Below are 27,572 nucleotides of genomic sequence, written 5' to 3'. Positions count from 1 at the left end.
TTTGGTTCTATTCTTTTCAATCGGTGGATAGGAATCTTTATTTATTTCAACCCTTACCTTCCATCTTAGAATCAATACTATGTATTGGTTCTAAGTATATGTGTCACAACACTCTGAAGGCAAATATAAATGTATGGCTATGTGGGTCATCCTTTCTGACTCAAGGAAGTCATCTTCTTCTCTTGGAATATCTTATATATCAGATATTTATGACTCTTGATGCTTTATGACCCTGGGCAAGTCACTTCTGGAGAAGGAAATGAGAAAGCACTCTAGTATCTTTGCTAAGAAAACTCCAAATGAGGTCATGAAGAATCAGACATGACCAAAATGACTGAACAACACCCCCATTAGAATATAAAAAGCAAGGATTATCTTGCTTATATTTGTGTCCGTTAGTGTTTAGTTTAGTCCAGTGCCTAACACACAGTAAGCACTTTAAAATGCTTTTTAATTCATTTTGTTCATCAGAATCACTTTCTGAGTTTTTTTTTTTAATCATTGGAGGTCTCTGAATAACAGATGAATGAGTTCTTCTCAGCATGTCCACCCAACAACACTTCCCATCTGTTTGTCAAGGAGTCCAATTGATTCTCTCACAGATAATTTAGTTGATGGTGCATGTTCTGGAGCTATTTTATGTTAGATAATTTATGTTTTGTTTTTTAACCCTTACCTTCCATCTTAGAATCAATACTGGGTTCTAAGGCAGAAGAGTGGTAAGGGCTCTTCTGTCTTGGAACCATTACACTGTATTGATTCCAAGATGGAAGGTAAGGGTTTAAAAAAAAAGAATGGTAAGGGCTAGGCAATTGGGATTAAGTGACTTACCCAGGGTCACATAGCTAGGAGTATCTAAGGTCACATTTGAACTCAGGACATCCCATCTCTGGGTCTGACTCTCAATCCACTGAGCTACCCAGATACCCCCTTTTGTTTGTTTGTTTTTTAAAACAATATGAATGAGAGACAACTGGATTGTCCTGGGTTCAAATCTGGCCTCAGACACTTCCTGGCTGTGTAATCCTGGGCAAGTTACTTAACCCTGTTTGACTAGTGCTTTTCCCTGTCTTAGAGATATTACTAAAACAGAAGACAAAGGTTTTTACACTGATATGTTAGAATATTATTTTCTGTAAAAAAGGAAATGGATTCAACTTGTATGAATTGATGCAAAGTGATACAGAGTGAAATAAGCAGAACTACCCACCTCCAGAGAAAGAACTATTGAAGTCAGAATGCAGATGGAAACAGATGATTTTTCACTTGTTTATTTGGGTTTATGTTTGGGGGGTTTGGTTTTATAAGACTACTCACTTACAAAAATGGATAATATGGAAATGTTTTGCATAATATATATAACCCGGATGAAATCACTTGTCAGCACAGGAGGGAGAAGGGAAAGGAAGGAGGGAGATACGTTCAATCATATAACTTAGGAAAACTTGTGTGGAAATTTTGTGATTACATATAATTGGTAAAAAAATGTTTTGAAAACAGCATCATCATTATAATAATGACTTCAAGGGCTGTGCTAGAAGCAAGGCTGGTTGTCTTGGGGACAGGGACCATCTAGGGTCTGAGGAGAAATGGAAGTCAAGGTGGCTTGGCACATGCTGCCTCTTGTCTCTCTCCTACTGTGTCCTTCAATCAATTAAAAATAATTAATGTTTAATTAATTTATTTTATTAAATTATTAATTAAATAAAAATAAAAGTTATTTCCTCACCTAAAAGTTCCCTGTACTTGTATATATACACATATATACAATATACACGTATACTATATATTCTTGTATATATAATAGGTCTATTATATATTATCCTATTATAATATATCTTATTATAAAAGGAAATCATAGGTCTAGTCCCTAACCTATGTAAGAACAGTCTACCACTATCTTAAACCATTTAGAGTCTAGAAGGTGGCCAAGGGTAAGAGATGAGGGGAAGAAAGAGGGTCGAGGCATGTATATATAAATATAATGTAAGTCAGAATAGGCAAGGTAGTCACATAGAATGCCTGGACCTAGAATCAGAAAGTCTTGAGTTTCAAATCCTATTACTTGTGTGACCCTGGGCAAGTCACTTAACCACTCTTTGCCTCAATTTCCTCCACTGTAAAAAGAGGATAAATAATAACACTAACTTCACAGAGTTGTGAGGATCAAAGGTAATACTTATAAAGCACTTGGGCGAGCACTTGACTTATAGCAGGGGCAATATAAATGCCTACTTCTTCTCTTCTAGCTTAGAATATCAGAGAAGGCTTCTTGGGGCAAATGACAAGCAACGGTCAATATCTCCTGGGAATGGCATCTTTTCTTCTCTGCCACCCTCAACCCCAGCCCCCCCAGGGCAGACAAGCCAGCCTGCTATGCTGGGGGAGAGACAGGAGGCAGAATGTGCTGAGCCACTCCAGTCATCTTCATGTCTTCTTCCCTCAGACTCTGGCAGAGACAGCCTAGGACCCAGAGCCTTGCGAGTCACCAAGCTTCTAGCCCAATTCCCTCTGCTGTCACCCTGGGAAACAATCCCTGTGTAGATGTAACCTGGCAACTGTTTTTGTGGGTGCTGTAGCTATAGATCTTTATATTAAAAAAACTAGCAAAGGCCAAAGTCTTTGATAGTGTCAAATAGTTCAGTTTCAGAAACTGATATGAATTATCAGTGGAAATGACAAGAGGAAGCGTCTGCTTTGCTGTTGTACCCTAAAGAAAGCAGAAAATTGGGGGTGGGTGGGATTTTACAGATTCTCAAATGGAGGTTTCATGTCTAAAATATATAGAGAACTTTGCCAAATGTATAAGAATATGAGCCATTCTCCAATTGATAAGTGGTCAAAAGATATGAATTAAAGAGTTTTTGGATGAAGACATCAAAGCTGTATATAACTACGTGGAGGGGGGAAAAGCTCTTGATCATTATTTATTAGAGAAATGCAAATCAAAACAATTTTGAGATATCATCTCAAACCTAAGAGTTTGGCTAGACTGATAAAGGGCAAAATGACAAATGTTGGAGATGCAGAAAAATGGGGACACTAATACACTGTTGGTGGATCATGGGACCTTTCTATCTGATTTGTAGCTGAAACCTTCCCAGTGTGTTGTCTTCTTCCCTCAAAATGTGAGCTCCTTGAGAGCAGGGACTGTCTGACTTTTCTATTTGTGTCCCCAAGGCTGAGCAGAATCATTTTATGCACTTAGTAAATGCTTAATAAATATTTTTTCATTCATTCATTCATTCATTCATTCACTTGCTAGTTACCAGGCTGACAACTTTGATGTCATTCTCTTTTCACTCTCTTTCATCTGTCCCATATCCAATTAATTGTCAAATCTCATTGATTGTATTCCCCTATTTTGTTTATGGCATCCCCCTTTATTTTTAGATCATCTCCATTTTGACTTTATTTTGGTTGATGGTGTGAGATGTTGGTCTATGCCTAGTTTCTGCCATATTATTTTCTAGTTTTCTCAGCAGTTTTTGTCAGATAGAGAGTTCTTATCCCAAAGGTGTGAATTTTTGGGTTTATCAAACACTAGTAGATTACTATGGTCATTAATTACTATGTATTGATTACCTAACCTATTCCACTATTCCACTACTCTATTTCTTAGCCAGTACCACATTGTTTTGATTACTGCTTTTTTGACAAGGAAATCACTTTAAAAGACTGATATATATTAATTTAAGGTCGCCAAGGAATTCAGCTATGTAATTCCTAAATGAAAACTCAAGTCAGCCATCAGTCTTTTATAGAGTTTAATTACAAACAGGAGGAAGAAAGGAATGAGAGAGAGAGAGAGAGAGAGAGAGAGAGAGAGAGAGAGAGAGAGAGAGAGAGAAAGGGGAGAGAAGGGAATAGGGCTTAAATACCCCCTCTGTTTAGGCTGGGCCAAAAGGCCCAAGCCCTTAGATAGCTGGGGCAAAGAAAGGAGATCAGTCCCTATTACTCACGTGACCAAAATGGAGAAACAGTCTCAGAGGCCTCCACCTCCAGCTTCCTTCAGAGCAAGCTTCTCAGAGAACCTCTCCAACCACTCAGAGCCAAAACTCTCCAACCACACCTCCAGTCCTCAGACCCCTCTATCTTTAAGGAAACCATCCAAGTTCCCTCCCCTCAGTTCTCACATCTACCAATCACTGACCATCATTTTCCCTGTGCCAATGGTGGCTCTAGCTTAACCCAGGACCGCCCAGAGGTCTGTGGCTTTGCACATGTCTGTTGGAGATCATATTCTCAAATAATTAAATCTTGATCTTTTGCTACAGCCCTTCCTAAATCCTGTTACCCTGAGTAGGGTAGAGATTGGAATAATTAAATTTTGATCTATGCTGCAGCCCTTTCTAAATCCTGTTAGGACTGAGTAGGGTGGAGATTGCAATTTCCAAGACTTGGTTCTGTCATTCCAAGTATCTCCATTGTATCAATTTTAAAATCAATCATGACTCAAAGAAATTCCTGTTCTATGCTTAAGCATAGGTCAAAGTCCTTTCCATTGTTCAGCAAAAGGTTTCTGTCCTAAAGTAATCTTAAGAAGGGAGGAGGAGGAACCTCCCATGCCAATGGGGTTCACATTCCAATAGCCAAGACCCACTATCAATAGGAAATTTTTCAAGTATGAAATTTCCCAATGGTGAAATTTCCAACATTTATAAGTCTAAGAAATTTTAAGGTTTACACTTTATAGTATAGTTTGAGATCTGGTACCGTTATTCCATCTTCCTTTATTTATTTCCTCATTAATAGTCTAATTGATTTTACCTTCTTAACATCTCTCATATACAGTCCTTTCTCTCCTCTAACACTGCTACCCCCTTGGGGTAGGCCCTCATTACCTCATGGCTAAAAAATTGCCTTAGCATTCTGTTTCTCCCCATTCCAATCCATCCTTCATTGAGCTGTCAAACTGATTTTCCTTAAGTGCAAGTACATTCCACCTCCATTCAATAAACTCCACTGTCTCTCTATTGCCTACAAAATCAAACATAAAAGCCTGAGTTTAATAATAATAGCTAGGGGAAAGCTAGGTGGCTCAGTAGATGGAGAGCCAGGCCTAAAGATAGGAGGTCCTGAGTTCAAATCTGAATTCAGATACTTTCTATGTGACCCTGGGCAAGTCACTGAACCCTCATTGCCTACCTTTTATTGCTTTTCTGCCTTGGAACCTACACACAGAATTAATTCTAAGATAAACAGTAAGGGTTAAAAAAAATTGCTAGCATTTATATAGTATTTACCATGTATCAGGCACCAATATCATCTCATTTGATCCTCACCACCACCCTGGGTGGTAGGTACTATTATCCTCATTTTATAGTTGAGGAACCTGAGGCAATCAGAGGGTAATGTCTTCTCCAGAGTCACACAGTTAGTAAATGACTGAGGTGAGATTTAAATTCAAGTCTTTCTGACTCCAGGCCCAGCACTCTATCCACTGTACCACATAGCTCCATCTTAGATTCCAAAGAGAAATATTTGGCTTTTAAAGCCCTGCAGGTCTTGACACTTTCTACCCTTCCTGTCTTCTTATACCTTATTCCACAACCCCTCTTCCACTTCCCACTATCTGTGATCAGTGGACTTGCTCAGGGTCACACAACTAGGAAGTATCTGAGGTCCCATTTGAACCCAGGATTTCCCAGCTTTGGGCCTGGCTCTCCATCCACTGAGCCATCTGGCTGCCCACATTTAATGCTTTTTTTTTTTTACTTCTCTGGAGTCTGTTCATGACTTTCTGCCACCCCCACCCTCTTTGGGAAGAAAGATTTCCAGATGGCCCCTCAAGAGCATTTGGGGATTAACTTTATAGCTTGAGGTCCTGGGCCTGGGTGGGATAGGAGCTTGTTGGGGATGGGGGGCATAGGTAATTTGAGCCCTGGTTTTGTAGCCCTGCTGTTTGGCATGTGGGGGATTTAAGAAACCCAGCTGGAGTGACCATGAGAGATGCATTGGTCTGTTGTTGTATTGGACTAATCTTTTCTTGGTCTCATTGACACCTGATACATAAGTAGTATCCTCTGTCCTTCTTTATCCCTCACTATGGCCAGCTTCCTCCCCACCCCCTGCCAAATCGCATTAAAATTGGACATGGAATTTATTGCATCATCAATTTATTGTAGAATAAAATCAGAGACAAAGACTAAGCTGTGGAGACAGATGTTACCAACTCCTCCTCTTCTACCACTGAAGGGGACTTAGGGGAGAGGAGAGAGAAAGTTGAAATGATCCAATACAGAGGGAAGCTGTAATGGAAAGAACATTAGTCTGCTAAACTCAGGGGATGTAGGCTTTAGTCCTGACCTTTGCCAGTGATGGAACTGCCCTTCATTAATAATTAAAACTCACATTTGTATATTTTTGCAGTTGACAAAATGCTTTTCCTGTGATAGCTCTGAGGGTTTCCTCACTTTACATATTAGGAAACTGAGGTCTACAGAGGCAAAGCGAATTGCCTGACCTCACACAATGAATCAAAGAAAGAACTAGGCCATAAGCCTAGGGCTCTTGATGGCAAGTTCAGTGCTTAGCCCAGGATGTTTTCTTTCTTCAGCAATCTGTAAAATGGGTGAGGGATGGGGTCATTGGACTAGATGACCTCTGAAGTCTCTTCTGGCTGTGAGATTCTATCATATGTAACATCTAGGGACAGGAGGTCTAACAATGTCCTGCATGTAGCTGAGATGTTTCATGAATGTGGTGAATTGATTTAACGTCATTGGGGAAATTGGGGAATCAATTGGGGAAATCATCAGTTGTGGCTGGGGTTGGGGAGCCCTAAGGGGCAGGGAAATACTTGGGGCTTCCTGATAGAATTCTCTGGGCAAGGTATAAGGGGTGGAGAGATCTAGTTGTATCTTAAAGCAGGATAAAGTTTGAGGCCAAGCAAGGTCAGAGTTCTGTAAGAGAACTCTAGGAAAGGGTTGAGTAGGGGGTCATGATATGAGGGCCACTCACTTGGCCTAATTGAGTGGGTGAGCGGGTGGTGGTGACTCCAAGGCTAGGAATGGGAATCAGGAAATGCAAATACAGCATTAGTATTTCTGTCTTCTTGATTATGCAACAAGGTCTGGTCAGAGTGCTGAAGAATTACAGATGAGTTAAGGCAGCGTCCAGAAGATGCCCAGAAATCTGGCACTGGGGAAGCCAATGACATTGAGCATTCTGACAGCCCATCCATCACCCTGCAGTCACTTATGACTTCTTCCTCTGCACTGCCCAAAGGGAAAGGTTATTCTCCCTGTTCCATCTAGATCCTCAGGGTCCCTACTCCATTCCTCAGAATGTCCTCTATCTGCCTCCCAAACGATTTCCTTTGTATTTCCAAACTGTCCTTAGACCCCTCCAAACTTCATCATTCTGTCTGTCCTCACTTTGTATTCTTTTTCCTGTCATCAGCAGCTGCCCTCTTCCTCCTTAAACTGTTTTGTCTGGAGCACTGTCCTTTTTTGATAACCAGACTACCTTTATTGTCCTCAAGGTATTTGAATCCTGCCCCAAAACTTTACCACTGTTGCCCTTGGGGTTAAAAAGACAGAACTACATTTTAGTGAAAATATGTAGGGATGGACCTAAGATGTGTGAGGTACCATGGAAGATTTGAATAAAGTTAAGGGGGACTGTGGGAGAGAAAGGGTTAAGGAGGGTGGAGAATGAGGACAAGTTGGGCAGAGTAAATCAACCAACAATTTGGCATCTTAATAGTCTTTTGGACAGAATAAGAAGAGTGAAGGTGAGGGTACCAGGAGCCACCAGGGCAGTTTGAAGGGACTAGGATAATTTGGAAAATAGAATAACGGGTCTAATATTAGGGAAGGCTGGAGGTCCTGATATAGTGGTTTCAGTAAACTAGACAGAAAGTTCTGGAAAGGCTCAGTTTGGGGAGTGGGGAATGGGGTGGTGGTCACTCACCACTGTGAATAATGGTGCTTGTGCAACCTTCACCCTTGGCTTCCCAGGCTGATGTCAGAGGCCAAGATACTGCCTAACTCCTTGATCTCCATGATGCCTGGGTAGCAGTACAGGAGTTTGGCCAAGAGAAAAAGGAGATGGAAAGCTCAGGTGGAGGTTGGCACCTGAGAGGGCTCAGACCCTTTCCCTTAGTATCGATCTTTCTCTCCTAGACCAATTTAGACAGTATGGAAGAGGTGATAAAGATTTTGGATTACGTACAGTCCAATCTTATTTTTGAAAACTGAAGGCCAGAAAAGAGATTTGCCCAAGGCAACACAGTGGGGGAAATGAGAAAACTTGGGCTTCTTGAACCAAATCAGTCAGATCAAGACTCTGTGTCCTTGTGATGGGCTTACCCAAGGCCAAGCTCAGTCACATGTCTATGAGGATGAACCTCCCTTGGGGCACTCAAGGGAAGATTCCTAATAGAAAGGAGTCCCTGCAGTGGCTGTCACCTTTTAGACAGAGGGCCACTCCAGACTGTCCTACTTCGTCAAGAGGGGTGTGTAGTCCAAGTTGGGAACAGGCAGGGAAACGAACAGCTGCCCAAAAGCTCCTAGGTACAGGGAGTTCTCACCCACCCCAGGGGCGGGGAGCTTGGAGCTCTGGGACACGTGAAGAACTACTTGGTCTTATTCCAGCCCGGCGACTTTTCTCTGCGCCCCTGCCAGGTCTCTTCTGGTCCTGGAGCAGCAATACCCAAAGGGGATGGCACACTTAAGTCCATTCCTGGATTCCACACGAACTGTCCACGGAGTAGGCAGTGGAGCCCCAGGAGGGCCAACTCCAAGTTCCTGCAGCTGAAAGCCGTGAGCTGGCTGGCTACTAGGGAAAGCCTCGCCAAAAGGCCAGGAGGTTGATCTCGCCCCAGGCCCATCAGGTGGAGCCGGCCTGACCAGACACGCCTTCGTGGCTGGCGCTGCTGTGACCTCTGAAAGCGGCTCCACCCCAAGCCGGATGAGACCCTGCCACAACCAATAAACAACTTCTGCTCCTGTCAGATTGGATTCTTTTACCTATTTGGGGGGCTTAGATCATTGTCTTAAGAGAATCTGAAAGATTTTGAAAGGGGGCAGTGACCTAAGAAAGATGAAATGCCTTTTTTTAGAGCTTTCTCGAAGTTAAGGATTTTTAGAACAGCCAAACACTGAAAAAAAGAATCGGAAATAATTTATCTTCCACCTTTCTGTAACCCTTTCTGTACCCTAGATTTGTCTAGTTCTTCTCTCAAATACAGTCTTCCATCCTCAGCTGCAAACTAGGCCTGTTTTTTTGGGGGGGTGGGTGGGAGATGGGAATGAACCATGGGTGCCTGCCTAGGTTTAGGACATTTTTTAAAATTCCCCTTTCCCCAGTCATTGGGCTGAAGCTGTGCCTTTTCCTCCACTTTATTTCATACTCCCACCACACCACCACAATATTGACTTCTTCTTAATTTAAACTAAAAACCATTAGGGGTTCTGGAAAGGTGTGTGTATTGGGAGGGAGGGGAAATGATGTCACAGCCTGAGGTGTTGGGGGGAGGGGAGGAGACATGTCAGCGGATGGTCTTGACAGGGCTCTTGAAGTTACTGGCTGCCTGAAGCTGCAGTTGATAGGCCATAGGGTGGATCTTGAAGCCATACAGCCTGGTAAGAGGGAAAAGAATCAGTAAAGAGGAAAATGAGACTAGTTCCTATACTCTTATCTCACTGCAGAGTAGAGTCTAAGGGGCTCCCTTTGAGATCATCTCTCCTCCCAACAAACTAACTCCACCTTCCTTCCTTCACCTGGTTTTCAGAGGAGGTGTTCCTAAGAAAAGGGAGATGGTGAAGTCTGATCAATCTATTCTATCCCATTCTCACCTGGGCACAAATTGGTTGGCAGGCCGTTTGGGCCTGTACTCAGGATGCACCATGAAGAGCATGTGGGGAAAGCCAGTGCCAAAGTAAGCACCATCTGTGTGGTGGTGCCTGGACGACTTGGGGGTGTAAACATCCATGCACTTGGGGCAGTACAGCTTCACCATGGCCTCACCTGGTATGTCTGACAATCCTAAGAGCAGTAGGAAGAAGCTTCAACATTTGATTCTTCTCCTTCCCCTGCCCCCAATCAAGGACCCAGGCATTTGGTCCCATAAATCCCAACTCCACTCCTCAGGAATTCCCTTCTCCTTCCCCCTCAATACTTACCAATGGGCAACATGGGCTGGTTTTCACAATATACACGGGGACAATAGCCAAAGTCTCCCTGCTGGTATTTTTCCAACTGGGGGAGGGGGGATATAATTGGGAAATGGGCATTATTAACCTACTGGTCCAAACAGAGGCTGTCCTGATCTTTTCCTGATATAAATATACATATATAAGTGTGTCTCTCTCTTTCTGCATTCAAGTATACAGACATAGTATCTTTGGGATACATTTCCATCATAGGTATAAAGGGCTACTTCCATCTCTAAAGTTTCACAGTAACTACAACTAGAGCTAGAACCAATTATTCCTTTCCCCTTGCTCCCTTTATGAAAGTTTTCTTTGATTAGACATGAAATTTCTTAATTTTAGTTTTGTTAAGCTATTGGTCTCAGATGACAGTAATTCCAGAAATGTTAAATAGCTTTTACTTTCCCAATGAGCATTAAAAATCACACAGAACAAAAGGTAAAAAAAATTGTGGGATAGTACAATTTGGAACTTCATCCTCTTAGATGGTTAAGTCCTAAGCAATTTCTAATACTTTCTTTCTTAATATAAGGATGATAAAAAAGTAATTTACACTTAAGTTTCTTTTCATTTCCTCAACAATCAGTAAACAAAATTGGATTGAGGTGGGGTAGCCTCACCATCTGGGCGATGCCACGGTTTGTGAGGATGTAGCGGGCATGAATCAGTCCATATAGCATCTCAGCTGCCTGCTCGATCAGGTCACTCTGGTTGGGGTTGTCCTCCAACTCCTCATCTGAAACATGCCCCCCACACCCACACCAGAACCCAGTCAGCTGTCACTCAATCTTTTCCCTAAAGAGCCCTACCCATCCCAGGAAATGTCAGTCAGGTCAACCTTCCCTCCACCCTCCTTTTGTCCCCAGCCCACTCATCATTGCCCTGCCCAGGAACCTGGCCACAATTGTCTAACTAAACTAGAACACTACTCTCCATAGAAAACGGCTATATTTATAAATCTCTGAGTTTCCTCAGCTTTTTCCCAACACAAAACTGACACATATAGCAATGTAAATGGGCTATGCTATTGCTTAGAAGCTGGGAATACAAGGTTGGAAGACATCAAAAGAAGGAAAAAAATTGGGGGTGAGGATAAAGGAAACTTTGCAGCTGAAATCAAGGAGCTGTATGGCAGGTTCAGAATACTAAGGAATTCTATAACAACTCAAAAATTTAAGAGTTATGGGTTCAGAAAAAGAGAGGTAGGGGATTTAAGAGTTAGGGAGCTTGGGATCAGGAAGAAGACTCAGAAAACTAGACTAAAGGAGGCAATCGGGGGCATCTCACCAGGTTCCAAGTCGAGGATCATGTCTAGTGCCTGCCTATAGTGGGGCACCTGTTCATTGAGCCCTGTGAGGTTGAACTTGTCCTGAATATAGTCTTCATCTACCTGTTAGAATGCAAAAGTAAGGGAAGAACTGTGTATTTGTTTTACTAACAGCAGGATGGCAAGGGGAGACAAGTTACCACTCATCATGTAACAGAACTATATCCATTTTGCCCCTAAAGGGGTTCTCATTTACTACTAAGACAGTTAATTGTTTGCCCCTCTTTAACCTGACAAGAATCCTAACAAGCCATTTCGGTTTTTCTCTTTTATGACAACAGAGCAAGGATTCTCAATGTGGAATCTACAAACTTGCTTTCTTCATCTCAACATTTTTGTAACTATGCCAATACAATTGCTTTCCACTACAATTTTACATAATTTATTTTATGCCACTAAAAACATTACTCAGAGAAAATGTACATAGGTTCTACCAGCAAGCCAGTGTCTATGACAGACAAAAAAACCCCAACCCCTGCAATGGAGGACCAGCAATACCCCTAATAAAGACAAAAGTAGATACACTTCAGATTCTTTAATCCCTTCTATGGAGATTCCTGGAATCCATGTCTTCCATAACTGGGGGGAGGAGAGGGGACAGGATAATTGGATTCCTGAAAAGACAGGAAGCTTCAGGGGCACAATGACATGGTATATGGGGGTGCAAGGCTTGGGATGGCTAGCACATAGGTTGGAGAATAAGCTCTTGACTCCGAAGGGCAGATGGGACAAGTGTGCATACATGGAAGACATTGTGTCTGAGGGTAATTAGTAAATGGGGAACCTGGGGAACTTACCTCACAGAAGAATTCATTGCCACGAAGCCCACAGAACCATGAGATCCAAGATACTTCCTCTGAGCTACTCATCTTTACGTCAGCTGAGGGAAAAGAGGTTAGCCTGGAGGGCGAAAGGCCAGCCTCTCTCCAGAGCTCTCCCCCATCCCTTAGACGTTCTCTCCTCTCCCAGCCCCCTTGCCCAACAACTCTGAAGGAATATTCAACAGACCCCTGACCAGGCTCTTAGTTATGGGGAGCCCCAGGAGGACTCTCCGGTCTCTCCCTCGCCCCGCGTCCCCAAGCCTTCTCCATCGCTCACCTTCTTGGCTGAGCCTTTTCTTCCCAGGGCTCAGAAAACCTGTGTCCCTCCCCACCCTACGCGTGCGCGCGTGTGTGTTTCGAAGGGAGATCTAGGCCCGGCTCAGACCCCCTTCCTCACACCCCCTTACCGGCCCCCTCAGCTGTTGCTCGGAAGGCCCTCGCCTCCTCCCCCCAGGAGGCCGGACCTCAGCCAACTTCCGTAGGGCCTCTTCCCAGGCCTGTTTCAGCCGAGGGCCGCCCCAGGCCCCTCAGCCCCTTTTCCCAGGCTCCCGAGTTTAGGGCTTCTCGCGGGAGGATGGAAGGGGGGGGGGGCTCGGCGCCTCCGCGAACCCTGGTTACAGGACCACCTTGGTCTCTCCTGCCCTTCTCCAGGACCTCTCCCTCCCCAGGCCAGGCGTCCTCTGGTCCCGCCCCCAGCGTGCGGAGGGGCGCCCTCCGACTCACCTACCGGGCTGGGGCTGGGGAGGGAGAGGGAGAAGTTGCTCCCAGGGGTGGCGGCGGCAGCAGCAAAGCCGCGCAGCGAAGGCCGCGGACCCGACCGCGGCAGGCAAAGCGGTGGGGGGGGTGGGGGGAGGGGAAGGGGGAAGAGAAACGGGAGGGCGGGAAAGTAAGCAGAGCGCAAGCTCAGGAAATCAGGTGCCCCCCGTGGATGACGGGAAATGGAGTCCCCGACCAGTGGCGAGGAAGGATTAGAAAACGACTCCCGGAAGATACTCTAGCCCCTGCCCACTCAGTGAAATAGGGCAGAGGGCGGAGCCACAACGGAGATAGGCTTGGAGGCTCTCAGCTAAGGGGCTGGAAACAGAGCCCGAGACCGAGGTTAACGCTAGCGAACATGGGAAATGTAGTCTCGTGCCCACGGAAGGCTCAGAGCCAAACAAGACTGGGACTAAGTAGGGTTGGAGGGTCTTTGTCCTCTACATCTCACAGGTAGAAAGTATCTACCATAACGGTCTAGCTCTTCAACCTATACTAAATCTACTGCAAACCTCCCCAGTCTTATCTCTCACCCATCTTCCCAGTCATCTCCCCTTTTCTCAGAACCCTTACTCCCTACCATCCTTTATCATTCCATTCTTCACAATCATCCTTCATCTTTCAATACTTTAACAAGCATTTATTAAACACCTGTTATGTTCCGGGCACTGTGATAGGGTGTGAGATTATAAAAGATACCGTGAAAAATCAGCCTCTGTAAATGTAAGGCGCTTACATTCTACAGTATATGTGTGTGTTCCAGTTGATCTGTGATATCTGTGAGTATTCCTCCTCTTCCCCATGAGATACATGTGTATAAATACAAGATAATTTGAGAGAAAATGAAAATATAGTAAGATTAAGAAAGATTTCCTGTAGGAGTTGGCATCAGAGTTGAGCCTTGAAAGAAGCTAAAAATTCTAAGAGATTTGAAGCAGGAGTACATTCCAGAGATGGGGCACATTTTTCCTGTGTACTTTCCTAAGAAGGGTTGGTGAGTCTTTCTTCTACATATCTCACAGATATCTAACAAAATGGTCTAGCTTCTCAGTCTATTCTTAATCCAAGGCACAGAAGATTGCATAAGAGAGGGAATGCCAAATTCAGAGAAAATCAAGGAAGTCACTTTGGTTAGGACACAAGAGTAGATAAAGGAGAGTAGAGTTAAATGAATCTGGAAAGGTAAACTGGAGCAGACTGGGACTTTAAATGCCAAATTGATGAATTGGTATTTTATCCTAGAGGCAACAATAAGCCCCCAAACCTTTCTTGATTAGGGGAGTGCCATGTTCAGATAGATATGTTTTAGGAAGATTCTTTTTGCTTGTGTTAAAGAGAAATTGGAAGCAGAAAGAGCAATTTGGAGACTATCACAATAGTTCTGGCTAGGAGTGACAGGTGCTGGTTTTATGATGGGAAATGAGTTCTATTTTGGACATGCTAATTTTGACTGCTACAGAATATTCAAGAGATCAAGTACAGATTACATCAAGAGATGACCAGCAGTCAGTCAGTAGATTTTATTCATCAGTGTTTTTGTCTTTGTATCTCAAGTGCCTACTACAGTACCTGGGACATTGTAGATGCTTAACAAGTGTTTGTTGAACTGAATTAATATGGGACTTAGAGTCTGGAAGAGAGATTAGGGCTAGATCTATAAATCTGGGAGTCCTTATAATTGAACCTTTAGGAAATATAAAGAAACATAAAATATTTTGGGAGAAATGCTTTAGAGAAAGAGGAGGAGAGTACCCAAGACAGAGTGTTGATTGGAACATCCATGCTTAGTGGTTTGGACACCTATAATGTTCTGGCAAAAGAGACTGAGGAGTGGCTATTTCAAATAGGAAGAGGAAATGGTCCATAGGATCACAAGCTGAGAGGTCAAGAAAAATGAGGACTGAGAAAAGGCCAGTAGATTTATAATTTAATGAAAATTAATTATATATAATAAAGAAATTATTAATAACCTTGGAGAGAACAGTTTTAGTTAGGTGGTAATGGAAGATGAATTGGAAGCAACTTGTGGAGATGGCTTTTTCCATGGGTATGATTGTGGGAGTTGCATGCTGGGAGCTAAGATAGCAGAGTAAAGGATCCTCTGCTCCCACAATGCTTTTATGCATACAAAATAAGAAAATAAATTACCTCAAAACAAATGAAAGCTGGAGGAATATTTCTCACTGGGGTAAGAGGAGAGAGCAGGCCAGGCAGCATAGCATCTGCAAGAATCAGATCTTGGAGCAGCTTAAACCATTGGGACTCTGCCAGAGGCAATGAAGCTACAGAACTCCAACAAACCCAACTAAAGCTACTCCACATAGGTAGAGAAGGCAGGAAACCTACAAACTAAACATGTGGCATCAATGCACCGGGGCTACAAGGGAGCAGAGGCAGGAAACTAGAACTATAGTGTTCTATCCACTCCCGTGTGATAGCAGAGGCCTGGGCTACAGTAGAGTGGAGAGATAGAATGGGAACTACAGTTCTCCCACTCATTATGACAGTAATACCCAGGAGTATGACCAAAAAAGATGGGATGATGGTTTGGAAGGTGTGGCAGGGTCAAGTGAAAGTTTGGGGAAGGCCTGACCATGTTTGTTGCTGGGATGGAGGAGTCAGTGGATAAGGAGAATCTTAAAATGAGAGAGGGGCAAGCGCTCTTGGAAGAAATAAAATGAAGGGTACAAATTGAAAGGGGTGTTGGCATGGAGAAAGGGTGCCTTCTTATAAGAGAATGGCACAAAGGAGAAAACAGAGAATAATTAAAGAGATCAGTTTACAGAATAGGTGAAAACAGGGAACTCATGAAGGATAGATTCTATTTTCTCCATAAAGGCCTTCCCCATCCCATTTTCTTTCATCTTTACCTCTCCATCATGGTTCATCTTTCTCTATCATTTAACTTATTTATCCTACCTCCTATTTCTAAACTCCAAGCCAATTAACTCTCACCTTCCCTTATCCCTACCTCTCCATAAATCACCCCTATCCCGGGTTAGCCCCCTATGCCAACTTTACCAACCAAATCCACATATCTGCCCTCCCTCCTCCAGGACACTGGACCATCAGGTGCCTTCCTTGCTCCTTCTCTCCAGTCTGGGGGTGGGGTGGGGTGTAGCACTAGGGAGTGAAAGGGTTTAACCCCAACCTCCGGGGAAGGGGCTAATAATGGGAGGGGGCGCTAACCTGAGGTGGCACCAGCCATCCTGTTAGTTGTCCCCTTGCCCTTCTCCATCTCCTCCTCCTCTCCTAGGGGCTAGGCTGGGCCTGCAGCAGCACGGGGCTGTTTGTATCAGCCCTCAAATGCTGGTTGTACTAAGAGTGAGAGGCAGCGCGGCCCTATTTCACATTTAGATTTGGCTGCACCCTGCAGGCCGGTGCCCACCTTCCTTGGGCAGCTGACTCCACCGAAACCCCAGTTCTGGCCCCAGGGAATGGGCTTCAGGGGCCACTTTGGGAGGAGCGAGGAGCATTGTGGGGCGTTATGTAAACGAAGAACCCTAACGGCCAGTGTCTTCCCCTCCCCCACGGTGGCCTTCCCGCCTCTGGGCACGCGCCTGCCTCGCGCCACAGGGCAATTCGAATCGACTCCGGATTGTGAAGGGGCGGAGAAAAGGAGAGAGCTAAGCACAGCATGGGTGCAGAACCCCAGCCAAGCGTGCGGCGGTGTCCCTGGGTCAGTGTCTATCTGTTTTTTATGCCCCGCCCTCCGGTCGTACAACTCGAATTATGGTGCCGCCTAGAAAGCGCACTTCTTTTCCTTTGATTTTAGACCGCGCCATTCTTCCCTGCTCCGCCCCCCCCCCCCCGTTCCACCCATAGTTTGACGCAGGCGCATTCTCTTCTCAGTCATCTGCTTCCGGGGCGCTTTCTGCGCAGGCGCTGTGTGTGTTTGTACCGGAAACAAACCCCTCTGGCCCTGGTTCCTATTACTTGGACTTAATTTTGCTGGAATGTACCTAACATAGTGAGCTGAATGGAGCTGGGGTTCCAGAGGGTAGGCCAGTTATCGCTGAATTTGCTTCGTGGCTCTCGGAGCCTGCAGATCTCGATGAGGTGCTTTGCCTCCAAGGAGTAGCTTAGATCGAAAATGTTCGGGCCAAGTTAGGCCAGCAACTGCTCCTGGGGGCTGCTGGCTTGATGTCCCATCCCCCTCCCCCCGCCATTGCAGCCATGACCCTTCCCGCTCTCATCGCCTTCACCCCAGCCCAGGACTCAAGCGACCTCTGGAAGGACGGGCGGCAGCAACCGCAGCCACAGCCGCAGCCGGAGCCGGAGCTTCCCTTGGACGGGGCCGCCGCCCGGGACTTCTATGAATCCGTGGTGGGAAGCACGGGGGACGCCCCTACCCGGTCCCCTAGCCCCCCACGGGTGCCTCCCAAGGGGAGAAAAAGGACGCAGAAGACTAGGCTGGAGAGAGCCGGGGCAGCGGCGGAAGCGCCTATAGCCTACGGTGAGAGCGCGAGGGCCCGGGAGCGACAGACGGCGCAGCTTCTGAGAGCCGCGCAGGATGGGGACGTGCGGCAGCTGCGCGCCCTGTTGGAGCCCCGCGGCCCAGGGACTCGCGGGGGCGACGTCAACGCCCGGGACGCCGCCTGGTGGACCCCGCTAATGTGCGCAGCCCGAGCAGGCCAGGGGCCTGCCGTGCGCTACCTTCTGGCTCGAGGGGCCGCCTGGGTTGGTGTTTGTGACCTCGGAGGCCGCGACGCCGCTCAGCTGGCAGAAGAGGCGGGCTTCTTCGAGGTGGCCCGGATTGTCCGAGAGAGCCGTGGAGAGGAAATCTCTGAGAGCCGGTGAGACAATCCCAGCCTCTGTCCCGACCCAGCAATCTCTGTTGAAGGGTCGGCGCTGGGCCAGGTCCTTGGGGTACAAAGAAAAGCCAGTGACCTTCCCTGTGCTCCAGGAGCTCTGTTTAATGGAGAAAGACACATACAAACAGCTACGTGTAAATAAAACTTAAATAGCACAGTGCAGAGTAAAACAAAGTGGGAAAGCATTGGCATTTAGGGACAGGCTTCTTGGAGAAAGTGGGGTTCTAGCTGGGACTTGAAATCAGAAAGTAGAGATGAAGAGGGAGAGCACTGTAGGAATGGGGCATGGCAGGAGAAAATACAGGGAGTCTGGAAAGAGTGCCTTGTGGGAGGAACAGCCCCGTAAGTCATTGTCACTACATTTCAGTAAGTGGGGATGAGTAAGGTGTAAGATAGCAGAAAGGAAGGAAGAGGGCCTGGTTGTCCAGGGCTTCAAACTCCAAACAGGATTTTAAGTTTATCTTGGAGTTGATAGGAAGCCACTGGGTCAGAGCTGAGGATGCTCATTTTCCTCTTTCTCTACCTACTTACTTCCCAAGGTGATTGTGAGGATCAAATGAAATTGAAATAACAGTTTTAAAACACTTAGTACAGTGTCATGCACATTGTAGACTTTATACATGCTAGCTATCATGATCATCATTTTTACAGTATTCTACACTCTCCTGCTTCCCCACTCTTCCCCATTAAGGAGTAGATGGTTAGTAACACCTAACCTTTTTTCCACTCCGGGATCCTGATTATTTGATATTGTTCTTACATGCCCTGGTTCCTAAGGGCAGATAGTGTCTCCCTAGGAACTAATCTGATCATCCTTTTCAACTCCAGAGCTGAACCAACCTCAGTGTTACTCCCAATAATACATTCCACGAAGACTTATTAAATGCCTATTAAATGTGATGTATAGTAAGAGTTGGGTATGCAAAACTACACATCCCCTCAAAGAACCTACCATTCTATTGGTGGCTGATATGATCCTGTATTTCACAACCTTGATGACTCAAATGAGTTGCTTAATCTATCTGGGCCTCAGTGGGGTTGTACTAGATACCGCCCTCCTTATGATTGTATATAAGTGTTTTACTAGATTGAATGAAAAGCAATAAAGAGAGTTCTGGAGTGCTTCAGGAAAATTAGAGAAAGAAGCTCAGATGTGAGATCAGTCTCCTTGGAAGAGGTAGCAACTGAATTGGACCTTGAAGAGAGGACCACATTCATTCTTTTTTTCTACTTTTTTTTCCAGGCCCTGCTTTCCATTGCCCCCAAAATACTGTGAGACTTGTGGCTCCCATTACCAAGACTCTAATCACAACAGTTCTACTGCTCACCTCCTGTCTCTGTCACATGTGCCTAGGCCACCACACTTGCCCCCAGGTGTCCCTGCCTCTAGCCCTGGCTTCAGGTTATTGGTAAAAGGGGGCTGGGAACCTGGATTGGGACTGGGCCCCCGGGGTGAAGGGCGGACTGCTCCCATTCCCACAGTCCTCAAGAGAGACCAGGAAGGTTTGGGATATAGGCCAACTCCCCAGCCCAGAGTCACACATTTCCCTGCTAGGGACCCTCGGGCTGTGGCTGAGAGGAAAAGAGCACCTCGGGCAGCTACTTTGAGCAAGAGAGAGGAGAAACATCAAGAAGAGAAGAGGAGAGCTTGGGAATGGAACCTACGGACTTATATGAACCTTGATCTCTGATTCTGACTACATAAACAATTCTGAGTATAGAATCTTTGGAGACCTGTGACTGCCTACCCTCAGGGAATCACATTTGAACCAATCCCTTTGGTCTTCTAGAACTGCTGGAACCTTAAGTTTTTATGCATAGGTTGATTTCTCTCTGCTTAGAGTTGAGAAATAAAACTGCCTTTTCCAACTTTTTTTAAAAATTGTTTTTCTTTGGTGAGGAGTGGAACAGCTTTAAGTGATAGAGGAATTTAGGCCTAGGGGAGGAAGATAGGAGTAGCAGTAAGCTCAGACTGAGTTACTGAGTTAATTTCTACTGTCTCAGGATTAGTCTCAAATTAAGTTTGTGGAAATTTACTAGACCCTGGTCAATTCAGACCTTCCTGCCCTTCTATGAAACTGTTATCCAATGGATCTCAAGCACTCTTGCTCATTCCCAGATGCTTTTGCCTTTTGATCTGGAGCCTAAACTATTGTAGTTGCCACCTAAAATTCACTTAAGTCAGCACTCCACAGTTTAGCATTTGTTTATCTTTATCTTTAGCATTCCTGATTCTCTAATTTTACCAGCCTTTACTGAAAGACTTGCCCCCACCCCTGACCATTTTGTTTTGCTGGCCAAAGTCTATGCCACTATCTTGTATCTCAGTTCCAATAGTGAGCCCTTCCAAATCCCATAAGATAAGGAGGGGAGCACAGGAGCTAACTCCCATTAATTTGTTTCCAATTAATCATTTTATACTATTTCCCCTGTCCCTTTCCTTTTGTGGTTCTTTGTTATAAAAAGCCCCTATGTGATGAGGGGCATTGGGCAGTGGGCAGTTCTTATGCTGTTCCGTGCATATATAAATCCTTAATAAAGATTCCTGATTTACTTCTAAATTCTGATCTGCCTCAGATTACATTTGGGGTAAATTCTGGCCTACCTCAGATTATAGAGCTATGAGACACGAGAGTATCTATTCCAATCCACTAATTTTTACAAAAGGGAAAACGAACCCAGAGGCTAACTTAACTTCAGGCAATGATTTGATAAAGATTTCTTAAGTGCTTCCCATGTGCTAAAAACCATAGCTCCATGATTGTCTCTAGAATCTTTTGGATTTTAAAACTGACCTGTTAAGATCTTGGATTCTGACTGTCATCCAGTATTAGGTTATTCTTCCCAGCATTGTATGATATGCAGAAATGATTGTGCCATCTATCCCTTTATCCAACTCATTGGTAACAGTATCAAAATTAAACAGCCATTTGACCATTTCTGAATCTGATTGGATCAATAGAATTAATCTACTTTGGAACACATCTCTATTCTCCCTCCTCCTACCCACAAGAATGCTGTGGGATAGTTTTCCAAATACTCTGATAGAATATAGATATAATTTACTTAGATTTTTGAGAAGATAATCAGAGTGGACAGGAGAAAAATAACATGAACCATTTGGTAGATACTGCTCTTGCTGCTGGTGCCCTACTTGGGAGACACTGATGAGAATGAAGAGATGAGGATGGAATAACTTCCAAGTATCAGAGAAGGACTCTTCAAGCTAGTTTGCCCATAACTTCAGTAGATAGTAATGTGAGATAAAGCTGGAAAGAGAGGTCAGAGTCGGATTATAGATAGTCTTGATGCCAAGAATTTGATCATATAGTGGAACTCTGACTATTGTGTTCATCAGATGGGAAATAGGCTAGTTGTCCAAGTATCTGTCCAAACCTTTACTGTCTAGGGCTCTCAATATAAGATTCCTATGAGCGATAACTATAATTCTGTGCTCTATTAACTGAAGGATTTTTTCTTTTTTTGGGGGGGGGGGGGAATCAGATTCCATTTCAGAAACTTTAGAAAATCACTATACTAAGGCAGCTCAAAAGGCTGGTTCTAACTAGATTGAATCCCCAGTATGGATAGTCAACAATCAACAAAACAAATTCCCACTTTGGTCACATCCCAAACTGCATTTCTTATGCATAATAATCCATCATTTCTCTGCTATAAGTTGGGAATCAGTCATCTGGATTCATGAGCATTTAGTTGATTGCCTTTCTTAAGTCTTTCAGAATTGTTTATATAATGTTCTACTCAGTCACTTTTACTGGGTCATCATTCTCTTGTAACTGAAGATATACCCTGAGGCTCTTAGATCTTCTCTTGTCTCTGTACTAACTCAGTGACCTTATCAGTTTCCACAGGTTCAATTTTCTCTTGTGAATGAACTCCAAAGCTATGTTCTGTTCTAGTCCTAGGTTAAATCTCACATCACCAACTGCCGTTTAGATATTTTGAATGGCTCTCCAACAGACATCCATTATAAATGTTCCATCCAATGTAAAATGTTCAAAACAGAACTAATTATCTTCCTTACCCCACTAATCCGCCTCTCTTTCAACTTTACACTCATACAATCAGCCTTTCCAGGTTAGACCCTCAAGTGGATTACTGAAGTAGTCTGCTAAATAGTCTCTCTGCCTTCAGCTTCTTTCTTCTCCAATTCATCTCCATAATGCTTTAAAGGTTATTTTTCTAAACCATGGATATGATCATGTCATTCTCCTACTTAGTAAACTCTAGTAGCATCTTGTTACATTTAGGATCAAATATAAACTCCTTTCTTTAGCATTTAAATCCCTTCACAAACTGGCTTCAACCTGCAATTTGAACCTTATACACTATTTCTTTTACATACTCTACTTTCCAGTCTAAATGGTTTCCTTTATTGGCCCTCACACATAACACTCCATCTCTTATCTCTTTGACTTTGCAGTGATTGTCCTCCCCCCATGCTTGGAATGCATATTTTCCTTAGGTTCACCTCTTAGAATCTCTATTTTCCTTAAAAATTTGGCTCAAGCATCACCTTATATATAAAGCCTTTCTTAATTCCCCTTGCCAGTGCCTTTCCCCTCAAAAGAACCTTATGTATCTCTCCTATATATGTAGTCTACATTGATGGATTGTAAGCTCCTTGAGGTTAAGGACTTTCACTTTTCACTCTAGTGAGTAGTGAATAAATAGTACTTATAAATAATCTATGTACACACATATGTATATATATGTACACACACACACATATATATATATATACATATAGATTTTTTTTCCTTCTTAATTCTTGCCTCCATCTTAGAATAGATATAAGTATCTGTTCCACAGCAGAAAAGGTAAGGGCTAGGCAATTGGGTCAAGTTACTTGCCCAGGGTCACATAGCTAGGCAGTGTCTGAGGCCAGATTTGAATCCAGTCACTACTAACTCTAGACTTGGCACTCTATCTACTGAGCCACCTAGCTGCCTCATAAATACTTCTTAATTTCAAAGATCAAGGATTATGGTTCAAAGCTATACCTGCCATTTCTCCCTTATAGCGATAGGAAATAAAGAACAATATCTCAATTGAGTCATCAAGGCAGAGATTTCTTCAATAGAAGTTTTCTCCATTTTCTTTCCTTTTTATGTCCTTTTGATTAGATTCTTAGAAATCTAGGAAAATGCATTTTGACAAACCCTGTTAGGCATACTACAAGTCAGGCTGAGGATATATATTCCTATATTATAAAACATGGTAGAGAAATCCAAAACCCATTCTCAGATACCATATTTTTAACTAATGTTCACTTCCCAAATCTACCTTTCACTTTTGATGCCATGGTATTTGATTGGCTTTTGTGAAGAAAATACTACTTAGGCCCCTTGTATCATTTGTTTTTTTCCCAGTACTTCATAATCTCTAGCATTGCTTTCAAGATTCTGATAGTATCATTTGTGTCCACATGAATCAGGTTTGATAGGTCTTTTGAAGTAATATATTCTGAAGAAATACAATAAATCCTTCTTACTCTTAGAATCAGGTAACCATCAAAAATCAGTAATAATTTTTTACTTCTCTTTTTCTTTAGATCATTATTATATGAGTTTTCTTATCACTTCTAGATCTGGATTATTGCAATAGCCTGCTGATGATTCTTCCTCTTCAAATCTGTCAATTCGAAACCATCCTCTAAAATAATTTTTCTAAAGTTCAGATATGCTCGTATTAGCTCCCCTACTCAATAAACACTATTGTGTCCAGGAGCAATCATAAAATGTTCTCTTTGGCATGTAAAGCCATTTATAACTTAGTCCCCCTCCTGCCTTTCCAGTCTTCTTATACCTTATTCCCTACCAGTGATCCAGTGACACTAGCCTCCTTATTGTACCATGAATAACATACTCCATCTCTCAGTCATGGACATTTTCTTTGGCTGCTCTCCCATTACTGTAATGGTTTCCTTCCTCAACTGAACCTGCTGGCTTCCCTTGGTTCCTTTAAGTCCTAACTAAAATCCTGTCTTTTTTGCAGGAAATCTTTCCTAATTCCACCCCCCTAAATTCTAACTACTTCCCTATTAATTATTTACTATTTATCCTCTATATAGCTTTTTTTGTATAAATATATTTTTCATATGTCATTTCCCCCATTAGATTGTAAACTCCTTGAAGTCAGGGACTATGTTTTGGCTCCTTTTTATCCTCAGTGCTTAGCACTCTGGCACATAATAGTGTTTAACATATGTAGTTTAACATATGTAGTAACATAACATAGTAGATGCTTAAAAAATGCTGGTTGTTTGATTTTTTTCATTTTTTAAGTTTTACAAATTTAAATATATGGATATCTCCTTTCAACTATTTTTTATTTCAATGAAACATTGTAAATTTACATTTAAAAATTTTTATTTTATTTTGAATTTTTTCTTTTTTTACTAGAATTGTTTTCTTTCAATTTTAGAAGTTGATATATCTTCCCATACAGATAGATTTTACCCTATTTATTTAATTAAAAATAGTTTTTGAAAGGTTTTATTTCCTTTGAGCTTTTAAATTAAAATTTTCCTATCTTTTTTGTTTACTTGAAATATTTTCTTTCTAGCCTAGCATTTGACATTTGCTGTTCTCATTTAGGTCCCTTCTTTTGTCTCACTACAAATCTAAAAGGGTTCCAAATATATTGGTCATTGGGATCAGTATGATATTTCCATTGATCACTAAGATGTTACTCAGTACTTATTCCAATGGTATTGACTGTTACTAACCTCCAATGTATGATGTTGATAGCATTCATGTAAATAGGCAGTATGGTATCATGGAATGATAAGTACATTTGGAATTAGGATCTGGGTTCACACTTCAGCTAGGTCCCTCATTCTGAAATGATCTGGGGCAAGCTATGGTTAAAGAAAATATTAATAATGATGACATTACTTTTATTAAGTATTAATAATAGTGCTGTGCTGGTTTTAGGCATCAATATTCCATAGTTTAATACAAAATTAATCTATATCTAAGCCTGGACAGAGAGAGGTCCAAATTGGTATTCCCTCAGACATGACTCTCTGCACCAGGAAAATTTCAGGTAACATTTATAGGAATCTTATAAGGAAAATCTATCTTAAGGTACAGAATATTTTAACATCCCAGAATTGAGCAACCCACTAAAAGATCTATTTCAAAAATACAAATTGATTAGTTGAATGGAAGTGTAAACTGAGGAAGGCCAGAATTTATACCAAATATAAACTGAGGCAGACTAGATTTTTGAAGTAAATCAGGCATCTTTATTTATTAGGGACTTACAAATGGGTGGAAACAGCCTAATGAAGGAGCATCAGAACTGCCCCATGCCCTTTATAGCACAGGGACTCTTAGAGCAGAGAACTACAAAGAGAAATGGGCAATGGGGGTGATACAAAATGACTGACTGGAAATAAGGGAGCTAGTAGCTGCCCTCCTTTCCTTATTTTATGGGATTAGGAAGGTTTCATTGTTGGATTTAAGATACACAATACTGGCTTAGACTTTGGACAGCAAAGCAGACAAAGGAGTTTTGGGGAGAATGGATTTTTCAGGAAAGGTTGGTACTCTAAAGATTGGTAAATACCCAGAGAATGGAATTCTAAAGTAAAGGTAAACAAATGCTCAACTGAGGAGTGCTGATTTAGGTGAATTAGGGTTGCACCTGCAATAGTTCAGGCTCCAGATCAAAAGGCAAAAGCATTTGAGAGTAAGCAAAGGTCCTTGAGGCCAACTGGAGCTCAGGCTCAAAAGGATAGGGAAGCCTGAATTGACTAAGATTTATGGAACTTCCACAGAAGAGAATACTTCTAGATAAAACATAAACCCTAGTCTAAACACTTACTTCACAGGATTGAGAGAGGGATTGTTTTTAGTTGGTTCAATAGCCTAGTCAGGAATTGGGGGTGGGATGGGGAAAAGCAATATTCTTATCTAGACAGAGGTACTCTGGTTTTCACCTTAAATCCATTTATCTAACGAAAGGCCCCTTTTCCTTTTGCCTCAAACTATTACTTATACCTTTCCAAGGGACTTTTCCAAGAGTCTGGAAACAGCATTAGAGAAAAATATTTTTCTTAATATTTCTAGAGAAATAAAAATGGAGATTTTTAATATGTTTCTATAGTACTTAACCTCTCTAGGCATTCATTTCTTCACTTGAAAAATGAAGGGGTTGGACTATCAGAACTCTAAAGTCCCTTCCATCTCTAAATATGTGATTCTGTGTATTACTGATTACACAATTGTTTAATTGCAAATGGTATTGGTAATACCATACACAGAAAAATATTACTATTTTTATCTTATTTTTTGTTGAAATGTTAATGTATGCTGGGTGGATAAGAAATACAATATTTACTATAAATCATTATTTTCCAGGGTTCGTATTTATTTATTCAAATCATATCCTAGACCTTTTCTTTTTGAACCCAGAGAGATAGAAAGTCCTGATAAGGAAATGAGCTAGAATTCTAACTAAATTAAATGGAGGCAGAACACCTACTTCTCAGACAATTGCTTCTGCAAGGATAGAAAAGAAGACCAAATCATCAAGATATTAAAAGAAAAACTATGACAAATGCATTTTCTTGCTCTGGCCATTCAAAGAGAAAACCAGGGAAGAGGTTTAATAAAAAAAAAAAGGGCAAAACCCCCAAACTTTGTAGCATAGTACACAGAAGATTTCCAGTGCTTAGACCAGAGATGGTTGAGACAGGGAAACCTGGATTCTGAAACTATATACCCAAGAGAGTCGGGGAGGAAGATGAGGATTTGAGAGTTGGCAACTAAGAAAGTATATATTAGTAACTTTGGAGAGCATAGTTTCCATGGAGTGATATGGTCAGAAACTAGATTGTAAGGTAATAGGAAGAAAGTGTACCCAAGTACCACCTCCTTCATTTGAACAATTACAACCCACACTCATCTCTCATCTCTGGACTCTCATTACCTTTAGAAACCACCACCCACACTAATTTCTCTCTTTTTTGAACCCTCGCTGCAAATATAATGTGAATCACGTAATTTAACATTTGATTTTTCTTTATTTTGATTCCATTCTCAGATGGTGCTTAATATTTAGAAGTAGAGATATATATTTTGGGAGTCTTCTACCTTCAAACACCTGTTGTGAGTATTGTGGAGAGAAGAGACTTAAGCAGATGCTACCTCAGCATGTACTAGTTGGTCATGAGTTTGAACCTGGATTCCTAGGATTGTATTTTTAGAGAATTTTGGGATAGAGAAGGCAGAAGAAGGAAGTCGTTTCTCCATCTTGAAGCCATGAGGGGAGGCAGAATAGAACGAGGCACTTGGTCTCTGGATCCCTAATCCTTTACTCTATCTTTCTTAGATTTGGTTGGGTAGCTGTTGCAGCAGCAATTTGACTGGTGAGGTGCCCGAGTGCCCCATCTGGTTAGATTAAGCAAGCACTTCGCCCAGACATCTTCCTTTCTCTCCATCCGATGGCCAAAGTGGCAGCAGGTTCTGTTGATTAAACAGTCCTTTCCTGCAATTTGGAAGGAGTTTAAAGGGAGAGAAAGCTCCTTTTGCTTCTGTATTTATTGGTGGGAATTGCCAGCTTCTTCCTAGCCAAATGACCTCCCTCCCCAACTATTGCTCACTGACATCGCCTTGCTGTCAATCCCCCTTTATATAAAAGAAAAATCTGGTGGTCACTTATC

The 27,572-nt window shown here is 42.7% G+C and overlaps 2 protein-coding genes across 8 annotated transcripts; one reads left to right on the top strand and one right to left on the bottom strand.

The window, feature by feature from the left end:
* Positions 1-9,331: 9,331 nt before the first annotated feature.
* Positions 9,332-17,139, bottom strand: CSNK2B (casein kinase 2 beta). 7 transcript variants are annotated; one of them, XM_056817888.1, is made up of 7 exons: positions 17,027-17,139; positions 12,285-12,367; positions 11,448-11,550; positions 10,781-10,896; positions 10,131-10,206; positions 9,804-9,993; positions 9,332-9,587 (listed from the first exon to the last, which is right to left on the bottom strand). In XM_056817888.1, the coding sequence occupies exons 1-7, from the start codon at positions 17,031-17,033 to the stop codon at positions 9,497-9,499; spliced, it is 666 nt and encodes a 221-aa protein (XP_056673866.1). In that variant the 5' UTR covers positions 17,034-17,139; the 3' UTR covers positions 9,332-9,496. The 7 variants fall into 7 exon arrangements, with proteins under 7 accessions (XP_056673866.1, XP_056673865.1, XP_007483609.1 ...); XM_056817887.1 differs by lacking the exon at positions 17,027-17,139 and adding an exon at positions 16,453-16,579; XM_007483547.3 differs by lacking the exon at positions 17,027-17,139 and adding an exon at positions 16,254-16,560.
* Positions 17,140-17,207: 68 nt separating this feature from the next.
* GPANK1 (G-patch domain and ankyrin repeats 1) lies at positions 17,208-19,747 on the top strand. Its single transcript, XM_007483551.3, has 2 exons — positions 17,208-17,860; positions 19,122-19,747. The coding sequence occupies exons 1-2, from the start codon at positions 17,208-17,210 to the stop codon at positions 19,567-19,569; spliced, it is 1,101 nt and encodes a 366-aa protein (XP_007483613.1). The 3' UTR covers positions 19,570-19,747.
* Positions 19,748-27,572: the final 7,825 nt, after the last annotated feature.

The sequence above is a fragment of the Monodelphis domestica genome, chromosome 2, assembly GCF_027887165.1.
Source record: "Monodelphis domestica isolate mMonDom1 chromosome 2, mMonDom1.pri, whole genome shotgun sequence".
In the NCBI taxonomy this organism is placed as follows: domain Eukaryota; kingdom Metazoa; phylum Chordata; class Mammalia; order Didelphimorphia; family Didelphidae; genus Monodelphis; species Monodelphis domestica.
This window is presented reverse-complemented; position numbering and strand designations above follow the sequence as displayed.

Excerpts from the sequence above, each read along its gene's own strand:
- CSNK2B (XM_056817887.1), bottom strand. The coding sequence starts at position 16,540 with ATGCTCCTCGCTCCTCCCAAAGTGGCCCCTGAAGCCCATTCCCTGGGG. Across the intron at positions 12,368-16,452 it reads GAGTCAGCTGCCCAAGGAAG|CTGACGTAAAGATGAGTAGC; the intron begins GTGGGCACCGGC and ends CTTTTCCCTCAG. Across the intron at positions 9,994-10,130 it reads CCAGCCCATGTTGCCCATTG|GATTGTCAGACATACCAGGT; the intron begins GTAAGTATTGAG and ends TACTGCTCTTAG.
- GPANK1 (XM_007483551.3), top strand. The coding sequence starts at position 17,208 with ATGTCCCATCCCCCTCCCCCCGCCATTGCAGCCATGACCCTTCCCGCT. Across the intron at positions 17,861-19,121 it reads GAGGAAATCTCTGAGAGCCG|GCCCTGCTTTCCATTGCCCC; the intron begins GTGAGACAATCC and ends TTTTTTTTCCAG.